This window comes from Echeneis naucrates, chromosome 4 (genome assembly GCF_900963305.1).
Source record: "Echeneis naucrates chromosome 4, fEcheNa1.1, whole genome shotgun sequence".
Classification (NCBI taxonomy): domain Eukaryota; kingdom Metazoa; phylum Chordata; class Actinopteri; order Carangiformes; family Echeneidae; genus Echeneis; species Echeneis naucrates.
In genome coordinates this window covers 8368558-8391099 of record NC_042514.1, presented here as the reverse complement: position 1 = coordinate 8391099, position 22542 = coordinate 8368558, and the positions used below count along the sequence as shown (strand labels likewise).

Sequence of the window (22542 nt, the reverse complement as noted above, 5' to 3'; positions counted from 1 at the left end):
TAGATTTGGCCTATTACACATAAACAGACACAATTTCATTACAAAAAGCCCACAATTGTCACATTAACCCACAGGCAGTTTACCACAGGATCAGACTATATTTTCAAAAGGTTATCACACAATAAGGCCATATTATTAACTACTTAATCCAAATTTTGGGTTCCAATTCAGTAGCTGGTGTTCCCATCCCCGTTTCTGTACTGTAAGCGTGTATTTTTTCCAAACGCAGCATTTGCCTCGATTTCGGCGGATGGAAACTTAACATTTCCGAGGTGTGTATGAACGCAGCATGACGCCGCCTGTGGCGGCTCATTACATTATCTGGCAACCGGAGTGGCAGCGGACAGAAGAGAGGGGATCCCCGGGATTTTACACCGAAGCCAGCTAAATACCGACACCAAACAACTCCAAATCACCGGGGGGGAGACTCGGCAAAGCCCCTCCTAGACTCCGTAAGTTAACGTAATTTCACTCATCCGATCAACTAATCCATTATTTTCTTTGGTTTTTTTGTTGTTGTTGTTGTTTTTTTTCCTTCAATGAAATTATGACGACGAAGGAAGTTTCTCCGGTCGGCGTTAGCACGGCTAACTTAAGTTAAGCTAGCTAGCATAGCCTGGTCGTGGCTAACGTGCAAGGTTTGTGTGTCGCTCGGCTGCACACATACACCTACCGAGCATTGGCTGCCGGGAACAAACCGCCTGAAAAAGTCCAGCAAAATTGAAACTAACTCCCCCCCCCACATACACACAAACTTGGGAAAGGGCGCTCCAATAGTAAGATATAATGTGAGTTGTTTATTTGTTTATACCAACGCGGTGCAACGCCGAGTTTAAAAAAAAAGCGTGTTTGTGTGCGGAATTAACGATGAATTATTTGTGAATAAATTTAGCGGCTGTCTGTCTGGGCAGACGAGTGTCCGTGGAGTTAGCCATAGCAGGCTAACTTTAGCTCGCTAGCTAGCTAGCCTGTTAACATTAGCGGCTCGGTGAGATGAGGTCGGTTTCATTGTCTGTGTGTCGCTATTTGGACTCGCACCGACATCTAGGTTAACTGCGACAATCCGCACTGTCACATCTGAAAGGAGGATGTCCCATATTGTAAGAGGACTGTCGTTTAATCAGTGTAATCGGCGATGGCCACCGTTGACTGTTAGCTCGTATGAGATAGCCCCTTGGCTTTTTTTTTTTTTTTTTTTTTTTTTTGGTAGCCGGACAGATGGACAGGTTGTTGTTGGCAAGTTAACGTTAGCATTAGGTAGCCTGCTGTTTTTGATGGGCAAGTTGGAAATGGCTAGCAATTCTTCTCGGTAAAGTTGGGCCACTAAAGTTTATCAGCGGCGTAAACACCATCGCCGGGGTATATTGTAAAGCCGGCATCTGATCTCAAGCCGCAGATGGGTATGATTGTGGCTCCGTGAGCTCACTGATCTCACAACTTTGTCAGATTAGCTCAGCCGTGAAAAGCCTTTTTATGGAGGCGTAATGGTGGACGGTCGTGCCTCCGTCGGAGTGTCTGTCTGTCTGTCTGTCTGTCTGTCTGCCTGCCGGCCTGCCTGTCTGCCTGTCTGTCCACCACGGGCACCCGAATCAGACACCGGACGACCAAATACACACTTTGTGGTTTGTACCAGAATATCAGCGTTTATTCAGTGAAATACAAAATCCAGCACTTAATGGATATAATGAGATGTCTAGTTTTTACAGTCTTAAGGTACGTCCGGCAACTACCACATTTGTGATTTCTCAACCATTTGAAGGCATTCCTGTAGTATTAGTCGTTTCATGGGATTGGCATGGTTTTCTGTTGGTAAGATATGGCAGAACTGCTAGACCTTGTAATTACCGGACAGGAGATCAGCATTTGAATGTCAGTTTAGACAGTCACCTTAATCTACAGTGAGCCGTGAACCATGGGTTATGTTGTTTGGGTGGGTACCCAAAGGCAGTGCTTGACTTTCTTTGAGGTGTGTTTAAAGTGAACTGCGGTGTTTATATCTTTACATCTGATGAGCAAGTACCCTCCTTTTAGACGTAGCAGACAGTTGGCACCCTTGGCTATTGATTGGTGACACATGTCGCTTTGCATTTTATGATGGGCCTTGGATTTGCCTGAGGAGGGGTGCCTCTTATGAAAAACCCTCCTGAGAGTGATGTGACCAGACAGGCATGTCTTCAGATCCACTCTTATACTGCTGCATCAGGACAGAAACTTTTAAAAGATGTATCTCTATTTTCCACCACCCGCTAGACTTTTTTGGGGGGGGGGTCATATGTAAAACTCAAATTAACCTTGCTCACTGGTGGCGTTGTGAAGTGTACTATTGTTATTTTAGTTATATTAACAGGTCAGTTTTGGGGGAAATAAACCTTACCATAAGTTGGTTTCAGTTGTGCTGAGCTGCAACTTTACATTTTCAGCTTAAAGGTGAACCTTGATTATTTATTTATTTTTATTTTTTTGAAGGATTTTACAGCAATTTTCCTTTTTAATGTCTTTGAATGAAAAGAAAATAGCTTTTTATGTTACTGTAATGGTCACCTTCTGTATAGTGGTATTACTCTTATTGTTCCCATTAACATCTGGCTGAGGCTTAACAATAACAGTATCTCAGGAACTTTCTGTGAGGCACAGTTTAACACAGCAGTCTGAGTGTGAGCACAGTCATTGTAAAAAGGTTAACAGGAAATGCTGCTAAAATCATACCGACACTCCAAAGTGTGGTAGGTAAGTGATACTTGTACTTTAAATTTTAGGACAAGTTGTCAACCATAGCGACATCAAAAGAGAAAGACTGACTGTGAGAGTCCTGGCCTCTTTTATGCAGTCGTGCTATGATTATCAAGTCAGATACAAAAGCGAAAGATGCTGCTTCAAGTGGAAATCATTAGATGTAGTTTATGTTTTAGCATCGCTTTACTTTCAGTATTGTTCTATGTATTGCTTGCTACCTGAGTTGACGTACGTACTATTAGATGTTGTACTATTACTAACTTTTACCAACAATTGCCCTGTTTGTATCATTACATTGCAGTAGCTACTAGTCATAGGGTCACACCCAAATCTTGGGCAATTCTTGGAGCAGGAGAAGATGAATCGTCCAATGTTTGGCTGACCGAGCAATTTTTTGTTTACCCTATTGGACTTTATATTGACTTAAGCATGTGTGTTTACAGTGGGCTCAACCTGTCTTAGACAGTTAAAAGCGTATGTATGAAATTTTGGCACTACTACAAACAAAAGCTTACAGTCATGAGTTTTTTGCCTCATCATATTTCCTATATTTTTAACTATATGCTAAACAGGAAATGTACTCATTGTCTGCTATTTACATGATTAGCGCCCAATGAAATACAGCATTTCAGTTTAGACTGGACATGTATCAATCGAGAAGGCTGATGTTATACCTGCATTAAGTGTGCGTGCTGACCAATTCAGCAATTTCCCCTTTAAATAAATAAGATTTTTTTTTGTTCAGAGATCGCTCTCCAAACTGGTAGAGGTGCTATATAGGCAGGAAAAAATGCAAAATACTTATTTTTTTTTGGGGGGGGGGTTGTTTTTAACGTTGAATGCCATAGTAAAGATGGTTATGTTGTGTTTGATAAGGATGTCTTTGTATACACATAGTGTACAATCACAAAACTAAGAGATGTTTGGAAAGAGGAGAGAGTGAGACAAGCACAACTGAAACCCAAACAGATTTAATTTCACAGTGATTATTTTATAAAAGTAGAAAGTGCACCAGACCAAAACCAATGACGGCAGGTACAAATAACTCCAGGCCTGCTGCCACAGGTATTTGCAGGCTCAAAATGTATCCCCGTCCAAAAACCATACCACACACTAATTAGACAAAACCATATTGATCAAATTCGTTGCAAAACCGTCTTGTGTATTTTCATCTGTCTAGTTGTATGGTATGGATACGGAAACATAACTCTTAAAAAAAAAAAAGTCCAGCACGTACAATAACATCCCTTCACAGGGGATTTCCAAATTTTTAACACAGGTTAGTCAACTGCTTACTCGCCTCTGTTCAACTGGCCGTTTATACAATTTAACGTCTTTTTAATTTGGGTAGGAGGAAGAACTGCTTATATAGTTTTGCCACAAGGCATATCCTCACAATTTCAAAGCTATAACCACCACATGGTACTTGGATGGTAATTAACCCAATGTTGACTTAGATAATGTAAATATCAATTTTGCTTTTACTTGATTCCACCAGCATTTTTGCTTTCAAGTGACAACATGCATATCCAGCATTGCCTAAAATGGCATCTCATCCAATGAGAACAAGACTAATTGCACTTTTCACTTTATGGAACACACATTTCTACACCCCCCTCCCATTCCTCCTTTAACAATTGCTCCCACTGTGTGGCTAGTGCTGACATGGCAACTGTCAAACTCAGTGCAGCAAACAGGCAGAGCAGCAACTTCGATACATGCAGCATGGAAGCATATGTCCATAAGTGGACAAACTGTCCTGTCTGACTCCATTCCACATGGCTGTTTAGTGCAGCTAGTATGTCCATGTTTCTTCATCCTCGGCCTAAAAAGTCTTTAAAACAAGGGCTAACTGAACTGACATGAGGTTTAAGATACTGGATCCATTTTGATGAACAAACCCCTCAATTGCTCTCATTGCATGTAAACACCAGTAGGCAGAATAACTTGTAAAATCATGGACGGGAATGGGGTTGGTGGAAAAAGGCAGGATCAAATCGTAATGAAATTTTAATAACTGTGTATTCGTTTCATGATGTACTATGGTATGAAAATTGATAGTTATCATACTGGTATTGAAAGAAATGCAACCAAATAGAAGATCTCACCTGATCTTCTTTCCTTTAACACCTGTCAGATTCAATAATGCTTCATGCACTGGGGGCTATCCAGATCTTCTGCAGATGTTCATATAAAAATGTCTCCCATTAATTAATTACTGAATTAAATCTACAGTGGCTAACTAAAATGAACTGGGTTATAAGCTTGTGGTGTTGTCATTACTTAAATATAGAGGATCCACATGTGTATTGATACTTCAGGAATATCTGTCCACCTCCTTTTGACATGCCACTCACTAACCTGGGCTGCTTATAGTTTTTGACAGTTGTACAGTGTACACAGTCGCCTTCATTGTTGTTGGACCAGAACATTTGAAGTCAAACCACTAAGATGGTGTCATGGGCGGGACGTGGCTTTAGGCCACAGGGGGATGAGTACAGACAGGAAGAAGCAGCTTCCTTCGTGAACTCTGATAATTAGAAATATATTTCATTTGATAATTGGCCAGGCAAAGAATTAGTGCATACATAATTAAAATAATTGGTTGCTTTTGGAGACACACTACTGTAAGGGGATCTCAACTAATGCATGAGTGATGATTGAATTATATCGTGGTCATACTTGACATGGTCAGTGCTGTGCATTATTATTTTTAGTAGTCATAGTATTGGAAATTGGAAATATTTTACGTTAATGCTGTGGCAGGGATATATCCTCTGTTAAAGGGAAATCTCTTACCAATGTCACACATTGCATTGTCTTCCACCTTGTCCAACACAGTACACAGAAAAAAAGACCAGATTATCATTCCTGACAACAGTAATACCACTGCCCTCTGTTGGATCAGGTCATTATTAGAGAGAAAGGACTCAGGTTACAAATTGTATTTTTAGCATCACCTCGATGACTGAATCCTACTCTTCGTTAGGCATACAGTCTCCTCAGATGTCCCAGTTACAATGGTACTGTACCATTGTTTTATGCTCATAAGAAATACACCTGGTACATAATTATGGTGGTTTACAATATTAAAAATAGAGTAAATGACTGAAAGTGGGATTTTTAGTAATCTGTTTCCTGTAATCTGTTTTAAAGACCATTCACCCCTCTGCAGGAATGAGAAATTTTGTAGATTGATGGCAATTGAGCAAGATCTGCTGTTATTTGCCAGTTATATTTTTAAATTTCAAGTTAATTATGGCAGAAGAACATGAAGCACTTCTTCAATCACTCTTTCCAATTAATTTGGTGCAGCCGTAACTGTATGAACCCTACTGAGTATATGGGAGGGCAAAAGGAAGTTGAGATCTGTGGATTTGTTTGGAGATTTTACTATTCTGACAGCTGGTCGTGATCGTAATTGATAGAATTTATGTTGAAGATAGTACAGAGGGTAAACCTTTAACAGCCTCTCAAGTTCACAAAAGCCCCATGTTTAAGTTCTATCAACTTAACAATGTGGGTGGAGCAACTCTTCAAATTGGCAATTTTGTTTGGATGAAATGGTATAGGTCACCATATAGTTGGTTGTGTAGCTCAAAGTAGTGCCTATGTGTTTAGAAGGGTTTCATGATAGAATATACATCTTAATTAAAATAGGATATAAACCACCTATTCTGGCACGCAACAGTAGCGTAGTTCAATACCAAGCTGTGACATCACTATTAGGTGTGGGAACACCACACCTAATAGTGATGAATGAATCTTGCTCTTTCTATGTCTATTTGTATGTAGACTTGATTGGATTTTCTAGACATGTCCAACATCTGCATTGTGAGCACTAACCATTCTTAAATGTAACACTTGTACTTATTGGCCTGTAAAATGCCAAACAAGAAATGAAGCTTACTTGTGTATCAGATGAGATTTGTGGGAAGTGTTGTGGAAAAAGGTCTTAAGTTTTGTCTTTGGGTTTTTTTTCACCTATCAGTTGCTAAAACAAGCCTGGCAAGTTATGGCACATCATCCAGCTTAACCAGCCAGCCATTGACTCCAATATAATTTTGCTTTACTATTGCTCCTGGAAAATGTTTGACAGTCTGACGGACTGTTTAATAATATTGAATGGTACGGTTTTCTGCTTTGGGATGGAACAACAAGCTTGTTCTGTCTGTATTTTACCATTACACTCATTCATATTGCTTCATCCACTAATTAATTTGCTACTTAAATTTGTCATTATCAGAAATCTCCATTTCAGTGGCTTTTGTCATGTCACTCATGCATGGAAATCTTTTAAAACTTATGAGCCCTGACTTAACTCAAAAATACAAGATGACTCACTTGATGTTTTTCGGTAACGCGCACTGATGACGTGCTTAACTCACAGCTGTCATGCCTTTGATTTTTTTTTTTTTTTAATCAAAATCTGAACTCCTCTTCCCCTTCTGCCCTGATCACTTCCTGCTACCACCCATTTCTGAGAAATGTAATGTGATAGTAGTCTGTGTGTGTCCTGGCACACTGGTTTATACGTGGGTATGGGCTTCTGGTTTTACAGGATTATGGAGTAACCATTTGGAAGCAATTTGGCTGAAATTGGATTATCCCTGTCTAGGATTTTTGAAAACATTTAGCTGTTCCTTTTTATTATAGCTAGTAAACATCTGTGGTTGACAATATAGCCAGCTTTTTTTTTTTTTTTTTTAATAAGCACAAGGAAGGTACTAGAGAAGGTTGCCCTGATATGTTGGAGAGTTTTGTTATGTTTATACTGTGAATCAGTTCCTCAAAATACTACACAAAGCTTATGTGCATTACACACATGTATTTGTATATGCTCGTCAAAATCAGGATGCGATCTTCAAAGGTTTCTTAATTTTTTGCTTCATTAGTTCTGTATGTACATTAGCAGGTACATAAGTGTTTTTCATATATGAGTTTTAAAAATAGTCATAGTTGTATGTTTCTTAGTCTGGCTTTGTGTTTATACATTCTTGTGTGATCACGCACCAAAGTCTGTTTTGCGCTCCCTGGACTTACTGCTTTTGTCGTTGTCACATTGCTGAGGGAGAATCCAGGTGGAGACATGCGCACACATACATACACTCTGTGAGACTCTGGTGCTCTCTCACTCTCAAAAACACACACACACACACACACACACACACACACACACACACACACACACACACACACACACACAGAGGCAGTCTGGCAGATTCAGGGTTAAAGGCTTCCATTTTGTTAGGTAACACCCTAATGGTCTGATCTGTCACTGGCGTTAAAATGGCAGGGGCTTAACCCTTGGCGTTCGGGACTCAGCCAGTAGGGGCACACACTTCTGAGCTGGCCGAGCCAACAACAGAACAACTGAGGAGGAGTAGGAGGGGGGAGCGTGTGAGGCAGGGAGGGGTGGAGGGAAGGACATTGAGTGAGCAAATGAGAAAGAGAAGACAAGGAAGAGTATTTTTCACTTGAGTACAGTTTGATTATGGCTCAGTTAACCACATACGCTCTACACCCCTTTCCCTCCCCCAACCATGGCACCACCACAGCTGGTCCCTGCCCCCTCTCCTAGTCTGGTGATCACAGATTAGCATAGGTAGTTGGCTCTTGTTCTGCTATTTAGATAACATCCCAAAGAAAAAGAACAGATCCCATTGACAACCTGAAAGGTTTTAGTTAGTGAAAGAACATTTTCTGATTATGTAATGAGATAAATTTAGCTGCAGGAATACCTTTTTATATTAAGCAAAAAGGAGTCACCCTGGCTTTAGGATCACCAGGTCATAACTACCTGGTAATTGCCAGTTTGAGCAAATAATTCAATACTATAAGGGCCAGGACCCCTTACCCTTAAGAACAAGAGCAGTCTTTTATTGGGCAGTAATAATCTGCACCTATATTGCTTTTATTGGACATAATTGTTGTTTTCCCTTGTTTTCAACCCCAAGAACACATTTGAAAAGGCTGCAGGGTTTATTTTATGTTAGCTGGCTGTTTCCACTCCCAGTGGAGAGATCATTATAGTGCTGGGCATGAGAGGATAACACACTACCTGAGAGGATGAGCCCTAGCCATCGATCAGCTCCCTATAAACCAGTGGACACAATAGGAGACTGACTATTGAGAATGCAATGTGTGATTTCAGTCTTGGTCACAAGATTTCCATTTTCTTTTAGGGAAGTGCTTCTTGTCATGCTACATTAGACAGTGGTATAGCTGATTTGCCTCATACACCTTAATTTATAGACAAGAGAACTGATGCTACCCTTTATAGCTTTCACAAAGAAATGCTAACTTATTGAATATATTGATAGCCTACTGCGACAAAGGAAGTCAAAGGCTTGGTACATATCTTTTCGCACATCTTAATATGAAAGGGTAGTAGAGATGTCTCATCTTTTTGTGGTCCCTTACTCCTTCACCCCCTCCCTCCCTCCATCTTAAGATCTGCTCTGCCCTTAGGCCTTATTATTCTGAGCAACGGAAGGGAAATGAGGGGGACATGCATTTTCTCCTCTCTCATAGTCTCCCGAGAGGAAGAAGCACAGATCACTAATCACTGGCTGCTGTCGTCTTATATCTTTTTCATGGCTGCTGCATTTTTATGTCAACGTGATGTAGAGAATAAACAACCTGAATAAACGAATGGGGAAATGTAACAAATGCACACACAGCGGTACTGCTTGGTGCAATTGGCCAATTCAGAATTTGTATCAAAATGGCAAGAGGAGGACCCTAAGGGACAGGGTTCATTGTAGGGGTGCAGATGACAAGGGCTTCAATCAGCCTGGCTCCTCCAGCTAGTGTTTCAGTAGGTGACGTGCATTTAGACGCAAAAAAATCTAAAGCCGTGAATGGACACTGTGGTCAACAGTGCACTTGACTGCAAAGCTCATACATTTGTGAAATATGTGAAGAAAAAAGGAACTAGTCGTCCTTAGGTGACTGAGAATGACAGTGCAGGACGCAATCATACTGTGTCAGCAAGATCAGTCCATCAACAACTGCACACAGAAGGATATAATAGTAGGTTTGCTGTGCATCAACCCCATATTACTAAGATGATTGCAATGAAAGAAAAACCATGGACACTGGTCTACTGGGACATGGGAAAAAAGAGATATGATCAGATGAGTCATCTTTCACCACACTTTTGAGAAGAGACTAGTCCAGGCTTGAGTTCTTTAGCGTTGTAGTGAGGACAGTGCTGCTGACATGGTTTAGGTCCTTTTGATCTCTTACAGGAAAGGTTCACCACAAATCATTACTAAGTTGCTCTTAATGATCTTCTTTTATCCAATGATAGAACATTTTTATTGTGATGTGAGGAGGGGTTGCACTGATGAGTATTAAGATAATGCAACTCTATGGCCTTCATAGACTTTAACATAACAGAGCACCTATGTCAGATTTGGGACTGATTTGTTAGGCAGCCCTCTGCGCCACTATCACCACCCATCTCTGCCACCAAATGGAGAAATAATCTCTTTGATGGCTGGTTTCCATCCCTGCTGGAGACTCTAGGGCAAATTAAAAGCAGCATGTGTTGGCCCAACACCTTTCTAAGACCTTTAATGTTGCTTTTTTTTTTCTTTGTATTTATCCTCAACAAATTTGATTGTCAACCAGTTTTCGAATATGCCATATAATGTAGCTAGTTACTCATATATAAACAATAATATTTCGCAATGTCTGTTGTGGAGAGTGCAAAATTCATGGTTTCTTATTAAATAGATTTGTGCATTGGTATTTATAGAGTTGTATTGAGTCGTAACTGAACCTGTTTTTCAAAATCAGTAATCATTTCGTACTGTAATCTGAGCCTGTCCTCCAGTGTGTGGACGCTATGTGCTGGCTTTTCCTGACTGACGTGTCCATAATGAAGTCTAATTTGTTTGTCAGATTTTTTTTGAGAGACACCCTTCATGGATGGAGCTCATGGGATGTTGCAACAGCCAAGAATGCTAGTAGCCCTAATTGAATCAGGGTCCCTTTGTCATTGATTGTCATGCTATAAAATATCAATTACTGTCCTCGTTTAAACTGTATTGGTCTATGTAAGTTTTAGCAACAGTATAAACATCAGACCGGAGAGTCAGCAATTTTAATTTGACTGACTCAACACGGAAAGAGAAATGGTATTGTCAGAATTATTTAAACTTTTTGTTATACTTTTGCCATCACAAAAACTCTACTGTCTCAGTAGCTTGAGCTATTGATGCCATGTTTTTCTGCTCTGTAACTCCTCAGAGGATTCACCCTGAATAGCCTAGATACACTCTACTCTGTTTGATGGCTAAGATCAGACCAGGTGGATGATGAATCTCCCAACAGCTTTTGTCATCTTCAGTCGCTCTTAGTGGAGGTAGTAAATGACCTCCGATGACACAGGAGGCATTCAGGGCTCATACAGAAATCAAGAGATGCATTGAAAACAGTTTCAGTAGTGGTGCTTTACTTAAGATGAATGTGATACAGTGATGAAACAGACACATGCAACCCTGAGTCTGTCTCGGATGTCAAAATAATTCTTGAAATAATCACAACATATTCGTCAATTACTGTTTTATTTTGTTTTACAACCCCACCCCCTTGTTAGTTAGCATCAAACAAATTGTGATGTCTGTCTTATCTGGGAGAAAAGTAGCTACATCTTCAGTCCTGAAGTAGCAACCACGGCAGGTGGAGCGCTCTACTGTGACTTAACATCACCACGCAGGCAAAGGGTTACAGTCATTTTATAACTGACACGGTTCACCACCACAGTGTTGCAGTAAGAATGTACACCCACCATTTGTACAGTCTTACAGGCTAAAGTAGTTTCTCAAACACTAAACACAAACATACACCCACACACAAGCTGTCATCTCTTTTAGATAGATATCCTTTGTATTCAGGGATTGTACAGCAGGACACATCTGTCTCTGTGTTACCAGAGCAGGCTGAATGTTAGGCCTCACAAATGCAGAACTGTTAAGCTGTGTTGAAGTTGTTTTTAATGTGTTTGGTTATTGCAAACATTCAAATGCAAGGTGTTATCAGTGTCTTATCTCCAGTAAAAAATAAAACTTGGCTTAACTAACAGATGTGAACTACAGGACTACTTTATACGTTTAATACATTGTGGGAATAACGATTATCCCTTTTTTGCTTTTTTATTTATTTATTTATGTATTATTTAAACCTTTGCAGTCTTGGATGGTATAGCATGTATCCCAAGATGAGATCTGTGGAACAGTACTGAAATTGAAGTTACCTAATTATAAGAGTTTTAAATATAAAAGGTTGGTTTGCGATAGTGGACTATTCGTTTGTCAGACACCATTGACTTTGAAGACATGTTGGTGTTGTGTCTGCCCCGCTGTTGGACAGTAGACATGTTTGGGATTGTCCTCGGCTGTTTCCCACCCTTTTTGCCACTCTGTCTCTCCAGGGGTTAAACCTCCGCCTTCACTAATTGAAGACCGGTTTGAACTAGTTTTTTAAGGGAAGTGCTTTTTGTTTCTTGTGGAATCTTGGGATAGGGTCATGTGGAGCTACCATTATGTCCCATTGGGCCGCAAAGACCCTGAATGGGGATTGTGAATCAGAAATTGAAAATTACATCTTGTATGCATACATGGAGTCTTAGTAACAATTTAGGCAGTTGGGTCAGAATCTGTTAAGATGCACAGATCTTCATGCGTTTGTCCTTGTACAAAATGATGTTCACAATATTTTAACATTAATTCAAGGCTAATGTCTCTCCCATAATGACAACCTGGCCTACATTGGTGTGGCTGTTGCACAGTAGTGCTATCTTTCTGCTGTGTAATAGCTTTTTACGAGAGAGCAAAGTGTGTCTGCTCTTACTCTACTGGATGAGATTTGGATCAGCATCTGGGGTACTGGCAGTAGGGCAGGAGATGCTTATACACCCCTGGGTTGTTCCCTTTCATGCAGTTAGAACTGGAGTTGGAACAATTTCTATTTTCTCCAAACAAAAATGCTTATTTTGATAGATGCGAGGGTTTCTTTCCTTTCTTTGTCATTAATGTGCTGGTAAAAGTGTTTCAAGGTTTTTCAATTATGTTTTTTAATGTGGTTTTTATTTTATTTTTTATAACTTGTCATAAAATTGCATCCTCACCTGTGTGATATTACAGATTTCAGATTTGTAGATTTTGTTTAACATTCAGTCTGTTCCCTCTGAGACAAAGGCAGCCTTGTGACTGATGGTCAGTTATCACTGTAGCGTGTAGACCTGGAACCGCTGTTTAATCCATAAATTTAATTTGAAATTGAATTGAGACAGCTGAAATTTTCTATATGGCCTGTGATAAGTGCCAGTCAAACTTTACTTGTAAAGATGTACAGGACAACTTCTTTGTCTTTCGACCTATATGCATCTTCTGTTTGCAAATCAAATTTCAAGTCATTTTTCTCACGCTCATCTGTAAGGGTCGTGGGGGGTCAGGTCAAGCTCATTCTTTTGTAAATGCCTTGAACACTTAGAAAATCTTTGTGGGAAACCACCAGTCTTTGTTCACATGCAAAACATGTACCAAAAGCACCTACCTAGAGTGACTGCGGTGCATGGTCAGTGTGGCAGTGCATAATGTCTGATTGTATGCTACGTTTTTTTTCGTGACCTGTATTGAGATTGCCATAACTGTTTTCTTCCCCTCTCCTCAGGGTGAGAGCAGCCATGTCAGAGGAGGCAGTGCGACAAACACGCAGCCAGAAGCGGGCTCTGGAGAGGGACCATGCAGCCCTGGGTGGTTCCCTGGGGGACATGGATGGTAAACGGGTTAAGCTGGAGAGGGGAGATGCTGGAGAAGGTGTCAAACTGAAGAGCGATCAGGCTGCAAAGGTCGCAGACAGCATCCTAAAATCCGGGGAGGTGAAGGCCACCATCAAGGTGGAGGTTCAGACTGGAGACGAGCCCGTCGATATGAGCACATCTAAAAGGTTAGACAAGATAAAATTCCCACATTATGTCATGGAGTCCCCTTATTTTCGTGCAGTAATATGAACAGTGCTGAGTGGTGTCCGTTCATAGCAGCTGGGAGCTCATAAGGAACATATTATTGTTCTATATACAAATTAGTGTCACAGCCATTAGTCTGTGAACAACATTGAATAAATACTATAAACACTTTTTGTGTTAAAGTCTCTAACCCTACTCCACATTGAGCTTCCCGATTGCAGTCAGCCAACTTTGTCCACAGTAAACCCTTTGTAAGTATTTCCAGCTGGAAAAAAAATCATCATAATCTGCTTACAAACTGGTTTGTGACTGCAAGGGTAGAAGGTACAAAGAATAGTTTGCTGCTGTGTTTCTGTAATGATTCCTTGATGTTGAGTCATCATAGATGTTTAACACAGATGGTGTGACCTAGTATGTCAGTTTGTCTTAAAAATTGTTTCAGATTATTAATGGATTGCATGCATGCATGCCGTTAGTAATCAGGCGTTAAGACGACACGATTGGAGTTTCAGGTTTCTCTCTTAACTTTGCTCAGCAAGTGGTCTGACAGGAGTCATACAGGAAGTCGCTGTGTGGTTACCAGCAGCCTGCCCCCATTTTGAAAACTTTGAGGCTCCTGAGGCCTGGGCTCCATTTTCTCCCACAGCGGCACCTGAACTCTGCCTCGCACTTCACACAAAATGAAGGCTATGTGTCACAAACTGGTTCCAACTGGCCGTTGCCATGGTTTCCACATTGGAAGGAGCAGTTGGAGGAAGGAGGGGCCATGAGGGGTGGTGGGTGTGTCACATGACCACGCAGAGAAATGCCTGATGTCATGTGATGTTTGATAGAGCGATAAATACACACAGTGATGTGATGGCAGTTAAAGTGGAACAGAAAGATGATGTGTTGGCTTCACCTCTGGCATATCAAAAGTTCAACAAATGTCACATTTTGGCCTCTGTTTCACTGTCAGCATGCATCGGTGTGTGCTGCAAGGTGATTACCTTGATGTGCAAAAGATTTCATTTGTGTAGTCCAACTTTGTAAAACTATTGGTGACATTTCCCACAAACCACATCTGTCAATCCAAACAGCAGTATAGCAACCAACATGTCTTGAATGAGTACATGTGGCATGCTCCCTTCCATCTTTTTCTAGGTGTCAAGTTTTGTGCTACTGTGTACATGCTTTAAACATGTATGACTTTGCAAGGCCTGTTGGGTATTTGTAGCTCAGCTCTTTTATTCATGTTAAGAGGCTGGTTTAGCTAAAAATGGAAACGCAGGGTTTCTCTGCATTTTGAACTGCGTGACCTGCACCTCTGAGAATGCCTGTTTCAGCAGTCTCACAGTGGGGTCAGTGTGAAGTCATTATCGGGGAAACATGCAGAAATGCAGGACCTTACATAAGCACACTGTTGTGTGTTGTAATGATTGTGTAAGCTGTTCTCAATTGAGTAGCAGCAACCACCACAAGCCAGTTCATGTCATGCCAAGGCATTCAAAACATCAGAGTCGCCATTAAGCTTTTGTGAGAGATGATGAAGATTTAGATTTCTCATTAATGCTACCTGTGTCTTCCTTAGTTTATCATTTCATACATGCAGAATGTAAACCGGGCTGCAGAGGAAAACTGCTGCCCCCTCAGGCTTCAGCTGTGCTTTAGGAGCATATTCTCTCTCAGAATAGCCATGTTCTCAAACTACCAGGATGTCAGACATCGTTCTAAATTTGAATAGAAAAACACATTGGGCAAGTAAATTCCAGGAAGTAGCAGCATATTGTTTATATCATATCGTATGAATATTGTATAACACAGATTGATTTTCTTAGCAGCTCTTAGCAACAAAGTTATGACAAAAATAAAGTTTGTTGTTTGGGTCGTGATAGTCTGTTCATCTTATAATGCAAGTATATACAACTTGGGTATTATGCAGCTGACCTTGTTGAATGCAGTGTTTGTTGAGGGGGGCAGTTACACAGCTGTTGTGCCGAAGGAGAAGACGGCAGAGAAGTATGACTGAAGACAGGCGTGTGCCAAAGGAAGAAAGAGTATGAAGAACTGATTCAGTGAGTTGGGAGTATAAAAGATGAAGAAGTAAGGTTGGGGGAGGGGTGTGTGAAGAAGTGACTTGGTGAGTGACTGAGTGAGAGTGAGTGTACACAATAGGTTGGCTTCTGGCCATGTATTCCCCTCCCCCTTCACTGTCACCCTCTCCAGTGTCTCCAGCGGACCTCTGCTCTTCTCAGCTTGTGACTCTGGTGTCGGCAGCTGGGAGGGAGGGGAGAGCTGAGGCCCAGGCTGTGCCGATCTGGCTAGGCCACAGGCCTTGCCACAGAGGTAGGGGAGGGGTGAGGCCCTGTCTGGGTGATAAACTGGGCCTAAGCTTGAAGCCCTGAAGCCTCTTGCTCGACAGTGCCTGAACAATTATATAACTTCAGTGCATGTGTGCATGCATATCTCAACATTTTGACTCGAACCTCTACATGTGACATTCTGTCGTATCGTTACCTTGCTTCCTACTCCACCAGTTTCCCCTATTACTCGGACATTTTCAAACTCCTCAACCCTTAAGACCTGACTGAATCCCTGCTGTGATACAGGCGGATTTATTCTTCCCCAAAGTCCATGCCCCGCAAAATAAAACCATCCCCCATTTCTTATGTCCAGCCCTCCCCAGAATGATCTACATGTAGCCTGCCACTAGTCGCCTTTGTTCTCCTTAGGCCTCAGAAAATGCCGCTTGTTATTATTTTATCAAAGGATTTAGGCCTTTTCCTTCTATACAAATGAGGCAGTTAATTTTCCCTTTGTTTTCATGTTGTTTGTGACCGACTGTGCCTGGTAGGAAGGGAGCAGGATGTTCGTCAGTGTTACCTTTCGCTGGTGATAATGGGTTGTTGCGATCTTCCCGTCGCCATTACTCCATTATTGATCTCTTGGTTCTCATCTGCTTGTGTCTCCTAGTGCACGTTTGCGCTGCAACAGGAAAGACAAAATCATAACTATATATCGCCATCTACTGGACATCACACAAAACTATATATTGGTGGTAGTTGATGGTAATTGTAATTGAGACTTAAATGTGTATTATAAAGTTGTATGATGAAACTTGATAAATCAGTCAGTTGTAATATTGTATCAATGGTTTTATTACTTTTAATTTGTTTTCTTTCAGTGATATTAAGAAGGAGCGGCAGCCACCATCACCAGATGATGTGATTGTGTTATCAGACAACGAGCCATCCAGTCCTGTCATGAATGGTCACTGCTTCACAAAGACTGACACAGATAAACTAATGGTAGGAAAGAACTGTTGCATTCAAATCAGTGTGCTTTTAACCAGTTGTCTCAAAGCCTGAACTACAGCTGCTGGACTAGATGAGACCACACTCCCAAACAGACATTTCTGCATAGTCTCAATTCTACATTTTTTGAATGCATGATTTTGCATTAGTGCTAACTGCAGCCATTATCTTAAACTGACTGTTGTGAGTTAAATTTGCCAGCTTCATCTTCTTGTTTTCCCTGCTTATTAAACAGGTGTGCAGAATGTGAATGAGATCTTGGATTGAACATTGTCATTTTGTGGTTCATACAGAAGAGTTCTCCAGAGGAGAGGGAGCGTGTCATCAAGCAGCTGAAGGAAGAACTGCGACTCCAAGAGGCCAAACTGGTACTGCTTAAGAAACTACGACAGAGCCAGATACAGAAGGAGAGCACTGTGCAAAAGGTAAAACATTAAAATCTGTAGAGGCTTTGTCTTAGTCAGAAGATGCAATAATGATGGGAAAAGTATTTCAGGTTTTAACAACACGTTTGGTTATTTATCAGAATGCTTTATTCCTCCCTATATTTTCATCTTGTTGTCATATTAACATATCTAATGAAGAATTTAAAATATTTCCTGCAACATACAGCTTAATGGATCAACACTGTATCTCATTCATTTCTAGGCATCAGGCTCTGTAGCCACTCCACCTCCTTTGGTGAGAGGAAGTATCACATCAAACAAAGGGCCCCTCCAGGTAGTTAAAACGCTTGATTAGAGCCACTTGCCAGTGCTCGGATTTAACTGCATTCTGCCTCTACATTGCCTTCTTTTGGTACATTATACAGAGGAGGACAGCTGAGTTTTTCTTTCTGAGTAGTATAAAAAAGTATAGGTATAGAATTATGTCCTTCAGCTGCCTTTGAAAGATATTGTTCAAAATCATTTGTTTTATAATACTATTCTTGTATCATCAGGTGACAGGTCGTAGCTCAGGCACGGTGATCCCTCCTCCATTGGTGAGGGGTGGGCAACATGTCACGTCCAAACACAACTCTCAGATTGTCATGCCACCTCTGGTCAGAGGAGCCCAGGTTAGTGTTACACATCATCATCTCACGTTCAAAGTGAAGTCATTTGAGTAGCTCTCTGTCTCACCTCTTCTCCATGTGCCCTGTATTTTCTGTGATGGCTGTTTCTACCTTCTGTTATCAGCCTATTGCAGTCACTCCTCAACAGATAGCCAGTCTACGTCAGCAGCAGCAGCAGCACAGTGGCTCAGGCCCCCCTCCACTCTTGCTTGCTCCCAGGGCTTCAGTGCCCAATGTCCAGGTCCAGGGCCAGAGAATCATTCAGCAGGGACTCATCCGGGTGGCTAATGTGGCCAACAGTAACATCATGGTCAACATCCCTCAGGTGATAAGCAAAGGATAAGAATGCAGTATACTTTCTCATGGCTGGCCTACACCTCATCACTGCCTTGTCAACCATAAGAATAACATTGGTGTGTTACTCTTATTAATTCTAATTTATTATTTGTATCCAGGCCTCTCCGACCAGCCTAAAGGGCTCTTCTGTGTCACCCAACTCAAGTATCAATGACTCCCCAGCCAGTCGGCAGGCAGCTGCCAAGCTTGCACTGCGTAAGCAGTTGGAGAAGACGCTACTGGAGATACCTCCACCCAAACCTCCTGCCCCAGAGTTTAACTTTCTTCCTTCAGCAGCCAACAATGAATTCATCTACTTGTTGGGATTGGAAGAGGTGGTGCAAAAACTTCTGGAGATGCACGGCAGGGGTGGGTAGATCTTTACACTCTGGTAGTTTGTTGGGTGATTGTTTTTGTGCAATGACGGCTCCATCTGTTGAACATAGAGGTATGCATGTAGTTTTAAGGTCTGTGTTTTGTTTTATCATCTCACAGGTAATCTGGGCCCAGCGACTGCAATGGCCAGCTCAAATCCTAAAGAGCCATACACCTGTGCTCAGTGTAAGACGGACTTTACCTCCCGCTGGAGAAAGGAGAAGGTTGGGACCATCCTCTGTGACCAATGCATGTCATCCAATCAGAAGAAGGCCCTGAAGGCTGAACACACCAGTCGCTTGAAGGCTGCCTTCGTTAAGGCACTCCAACAGGAGCAAGAGATTGAACAGCGTATCCTCCAGCAGGCGGCCTCTTCCTCTGCCTCTCCTGTCTCTAAAACCACCTCGTCCTCCTCTCCCTCCCTGTCCAAGAGTGAGGTGGTGTCTCAGCAGTACAAGGTCAGGGCTGCCATGCAGCACAGACCTGTGTCTGCCCACCACTCCTCCATTAAGCAGGTTAGAATGGCTATTCATTGAGTTGAATTAATATTGCCATTCAAGTTTAAAAACATTTTTTTTTTTTTTTTTTTTTTTTTAAACAATGGCTCACCAATAGGCCCGTCTCTCTGCACAGAGTCAACTGTCACACAACATTGAGTCCGCAGTGAGGTCTCGTGGTGTGGTCCACTCGTTCACCTCCTCCTCTCAGCTGCAGAGTGCGGTGACAGCAGCAGCACTGGGCAGCAGGCCAGGTAAGCATGCTGCAGCACGCCCGCTGCAGCAGGGGGCAAAGGTCAGCGCCAGCAGCAGCAGTAACCAGGGAAACGTGACCTGGAGGAAGCAGAGCAGTGGCAACACAGGTAGATAAACATGGTTTTAGACCGAGAACGGGCTTGACCCACTCTCGTTATCTGCCCTTCTTTGGAGTAAATTGCTCTCTTTACAGGTGGATTCCTCTCTGGCGCAGTCACTCATCGTTCATTCACCCCATTTTCTTGGGCTAAACGTTTCAAATTAGCCCCCCCGCCCTCACTTCCTTTAAGCATTTTACTAACCCTTTGCGGTCCTTATGTTGTTAGCCTTTTTTTGTCTGTCTACTTAGAAATGAAAATCTTCAACGTTCCAGTGGTACTTAAAGCTGGCAAAATAGTTTTCATCCTGACTCATCTGACCTTATGCCAATATATCCTTTGTGTTTGCCTTCTTCCTACTTTTTCCATGGACTCTGATAATGTAATATTTCATCACAAAGTAAATGTAACAGTCTATTGGTAAAGATGTTTGTTACATTGATCACTGATGTTACTCGTTTCCCTACAGGTGTGACTATGGCTTATGTGAACCCCAGCTTGTCTGCCCATAAGACCACCTCTGCTGTGGAGCGTCAGCGAGAGTACCTGCTGGATATGATTCCCTCCCGTTCTATCTCCCAAGCAGCCAACACATGGAAATAATGCAGTCTAACTCTCTTCTGACATCATAACTATCACTGCTCTTAATATCAATAACAGCCATTCACATTATCATCCTAATTGTTTTTATGGACTTCTATGCCTCTGGCCAAAATGGTACAGGGGAGAAACGGCCTCTTATTCTGTTGGATGGAAGTGTTCTTCAGTCTCATCCTCAGAGCTCTCTCCTACCATCAACTTTACCTGGGTCCTTCATCCTTAATTGGAGTTGTGCTGCGACGGCTTGGGCCTCTAGGATACAAGGAATTTGTCCAACGGAATTTGGGATTTGTGAGGGATTGGGTTAACATAGGTGCATACAATTTTACAAATTATTCCAGTGGTGTTCCCTCTCCCTCCCTGTATATTGTTTGATCCTCATAGTTGTACAAAGAGGAAGTTGTCAAGCAATTCCTGAGCTCCCCCCTGCCTCTGGATTAGGCAGGAAAACAATAATATTCACTCTTATACACGAAATATTCGCCTTACGTCCTGTCCCTGTCTAGTCTGAGCCAGTCAGACAGGCCCATGTGGTGGCCAAACCGAACTGAACTTATCTGAAGACCTCATCACAGGGATTGTGGTTGAGCTTCAAGGACCATCCACAAAATAACTGCTTCAGCTTTGCAAAAATAAATAAAATTAAAAAAGGACTGGAAAACTGATCTCTATCTGCACACAGACTGCCTCTTCTCTCTAAACCACGCTGTGTATTGTAGAGAAGTTGATGTGTGTTGGGTTATTTTGTATGGCTGAATGTTAGGATTTTGTCTTCTGTAAGTCATATACTGTGTTTGGAATATTGTGCTCCCTGATACTTTGGAAGTGGCCTCTTGTTGAGGTCTGAATTTACAGGCTAATGTTACTGTTGAGGTGGTTTTACATCTGCTGGGTTCCATGTAGTGGCCTACTTTTAAGATTTTTTTTTTTTTTTCCTAAGATGATGAGGAAGAATAAAAATTCAAGGTTTCACCAACTCATGTAAAAACACGGAGCATATGTTTGGGAGGACTGTTCTTATCGAATATTGTAAAAAAAAAAAAAAAAAGAAAACACATAAAACAAAACAAAAAAACAACAACAAAAAAAAAACTTCCAAAGAACTAGTGGAGCCCAAATGGAATCCCTTCTGCTAGAAGGTTTCTAGTTTATTTGAACCCTCTCTGGATATAAACATGAATTCATGCTACACTGAGGGGGTGTAAGGAATGTCAAATTTTTTGACATTGTTTTGCTTTTAGTCATAGGTTGTGGTGCATTATTTTTCTTCTATAGACAAACTGTCTCTGGGTTTATTTATAGGGTCATGTTAGTAAAGGTATATTAAGCCCTAAGTTTGAATGGATCTCCACATAAAAAGGTTTTCTCTTGTGTGTCGAGTGACTCCCACTCTTCCCCCGCAATTGGTCTGAGAGAAGGTGGACAGCTTTCAGAATGTAGTTATGCAAAAACCCCTATAGCAACAACTGACATGATCTTCTTAGTCTTTAACATTAAGGTGTGTATGATTCCTGTCGGGTCCTCGAATTGAGCTAACTATGCCTTTTCATGTGAGCTATAGTGCATTTTCATCAGGTTGCAGCAGCACAGGATAAGCTAGTGATGTCCTGCATTTAAACAGGGGGAATCCTCATTGTTAAAGAAGTTGAGTTAATTCACAACAATGTGCTGTCTTCTTTCATTTCAATCAACGGCGTGGTCCCAGTTTCTTTTACCCCACTGCTAATGCCTATCACTGGTGAATGAATTAATGTGACTTTTTGGGAAGTGTTGTCAAATGAAAGATTGGAGGGGGGGGGGATTAAGATTGTTGACATGTTTGTTTTTAAGCAGTGGGGGAGGGGGGAAATCTTAAATCAATTTTGCAAGCCATATGTTCAAAAATGAAAAGCCAACTGACAAAAGAAGCTGCCCGGCCCTCTTCATCCCTCTGGAAATGTTTTCGCAATACCTTGTATCTGTCCATTTAAAAAAAAAAAACAAAAAAAAAAAACTTTTTCATATTAAAACATTTGTGCTGAATATCTCACCGCTATGTCGTTACAAACCCAGAGTTCTGCTGTTCTTGTCTCAGTCTTGGTTTCCCAATAACATCCACGATGTGATAATCTAATGTGACTTTGTAAGGTTTTGTGTCCTGTATTCTGAGCACCCTCATTAGCTCACTGATCATTGTCAAGCTCCATTCTCAAGGATGGTGCACTGCATTAGGTAAATGGGTATCAGTTGAAGCTTACCCCTCTGTGCTGGGGTATCATCACTGTACATGTGGGTTTCATTTAGGATGGCGCCACACGCCGTATGTGCACTGTTTGATAGAAAT

General features: G+C 41.5%; 1 protein-coding gene across 3 annotated transcripts; it reads left to right on the top strand.

Annotated features, from left to right (window-relative positions):
• Window positions 1-322: 322 nt before the first annotated feature.
• On the top strand, window positions 323-22250 carry gatad2ab (GATA zinc finger domain containing 2Ab). 3 transcript variants are annotated; one of them, XM_029500295.1, is made up of 11 exons: window positions 323-452; window positions 13417-13692; window positions 16875-16998; window positions 17298-17429; window positions 17653-17724; window positions 17945-18061; window positions 18183-18383; window positions 18514-18763; window positions 18890-19284; window positions 19385-19628; window positions 20089-22250. In XM_029500295.1, the coding sequence occupies exons 2-11, from the start codon at window positions 13430-13432 to the stop codon at window positions 20220-20222; spliced, it is 1932 nt and encodes a 643-aa protein (XP_029356155.1). In that variant the 5' UTR covers window positions 323-452; window positions 13417-13429; the 3' UTR covers window positions 20223-22250. The 3 variants fall into 3 exon arrangements, with proteins under 3 accessions (XP_029356155.1, XP_029356154.1, XP_029356153.1); XM_029500294.1 differs by lacking the exon at window positions 323-452 and adding an exon at window positions 698-788; XM_029500293.1 differs by lacking the exon at window positions 323-452 and adding an exon at window positions 2689-2723 and having other exon boundaries at window positions 19403-19628.
• Window positions 22251-22542: the final 292 nt, after the last annotated feature.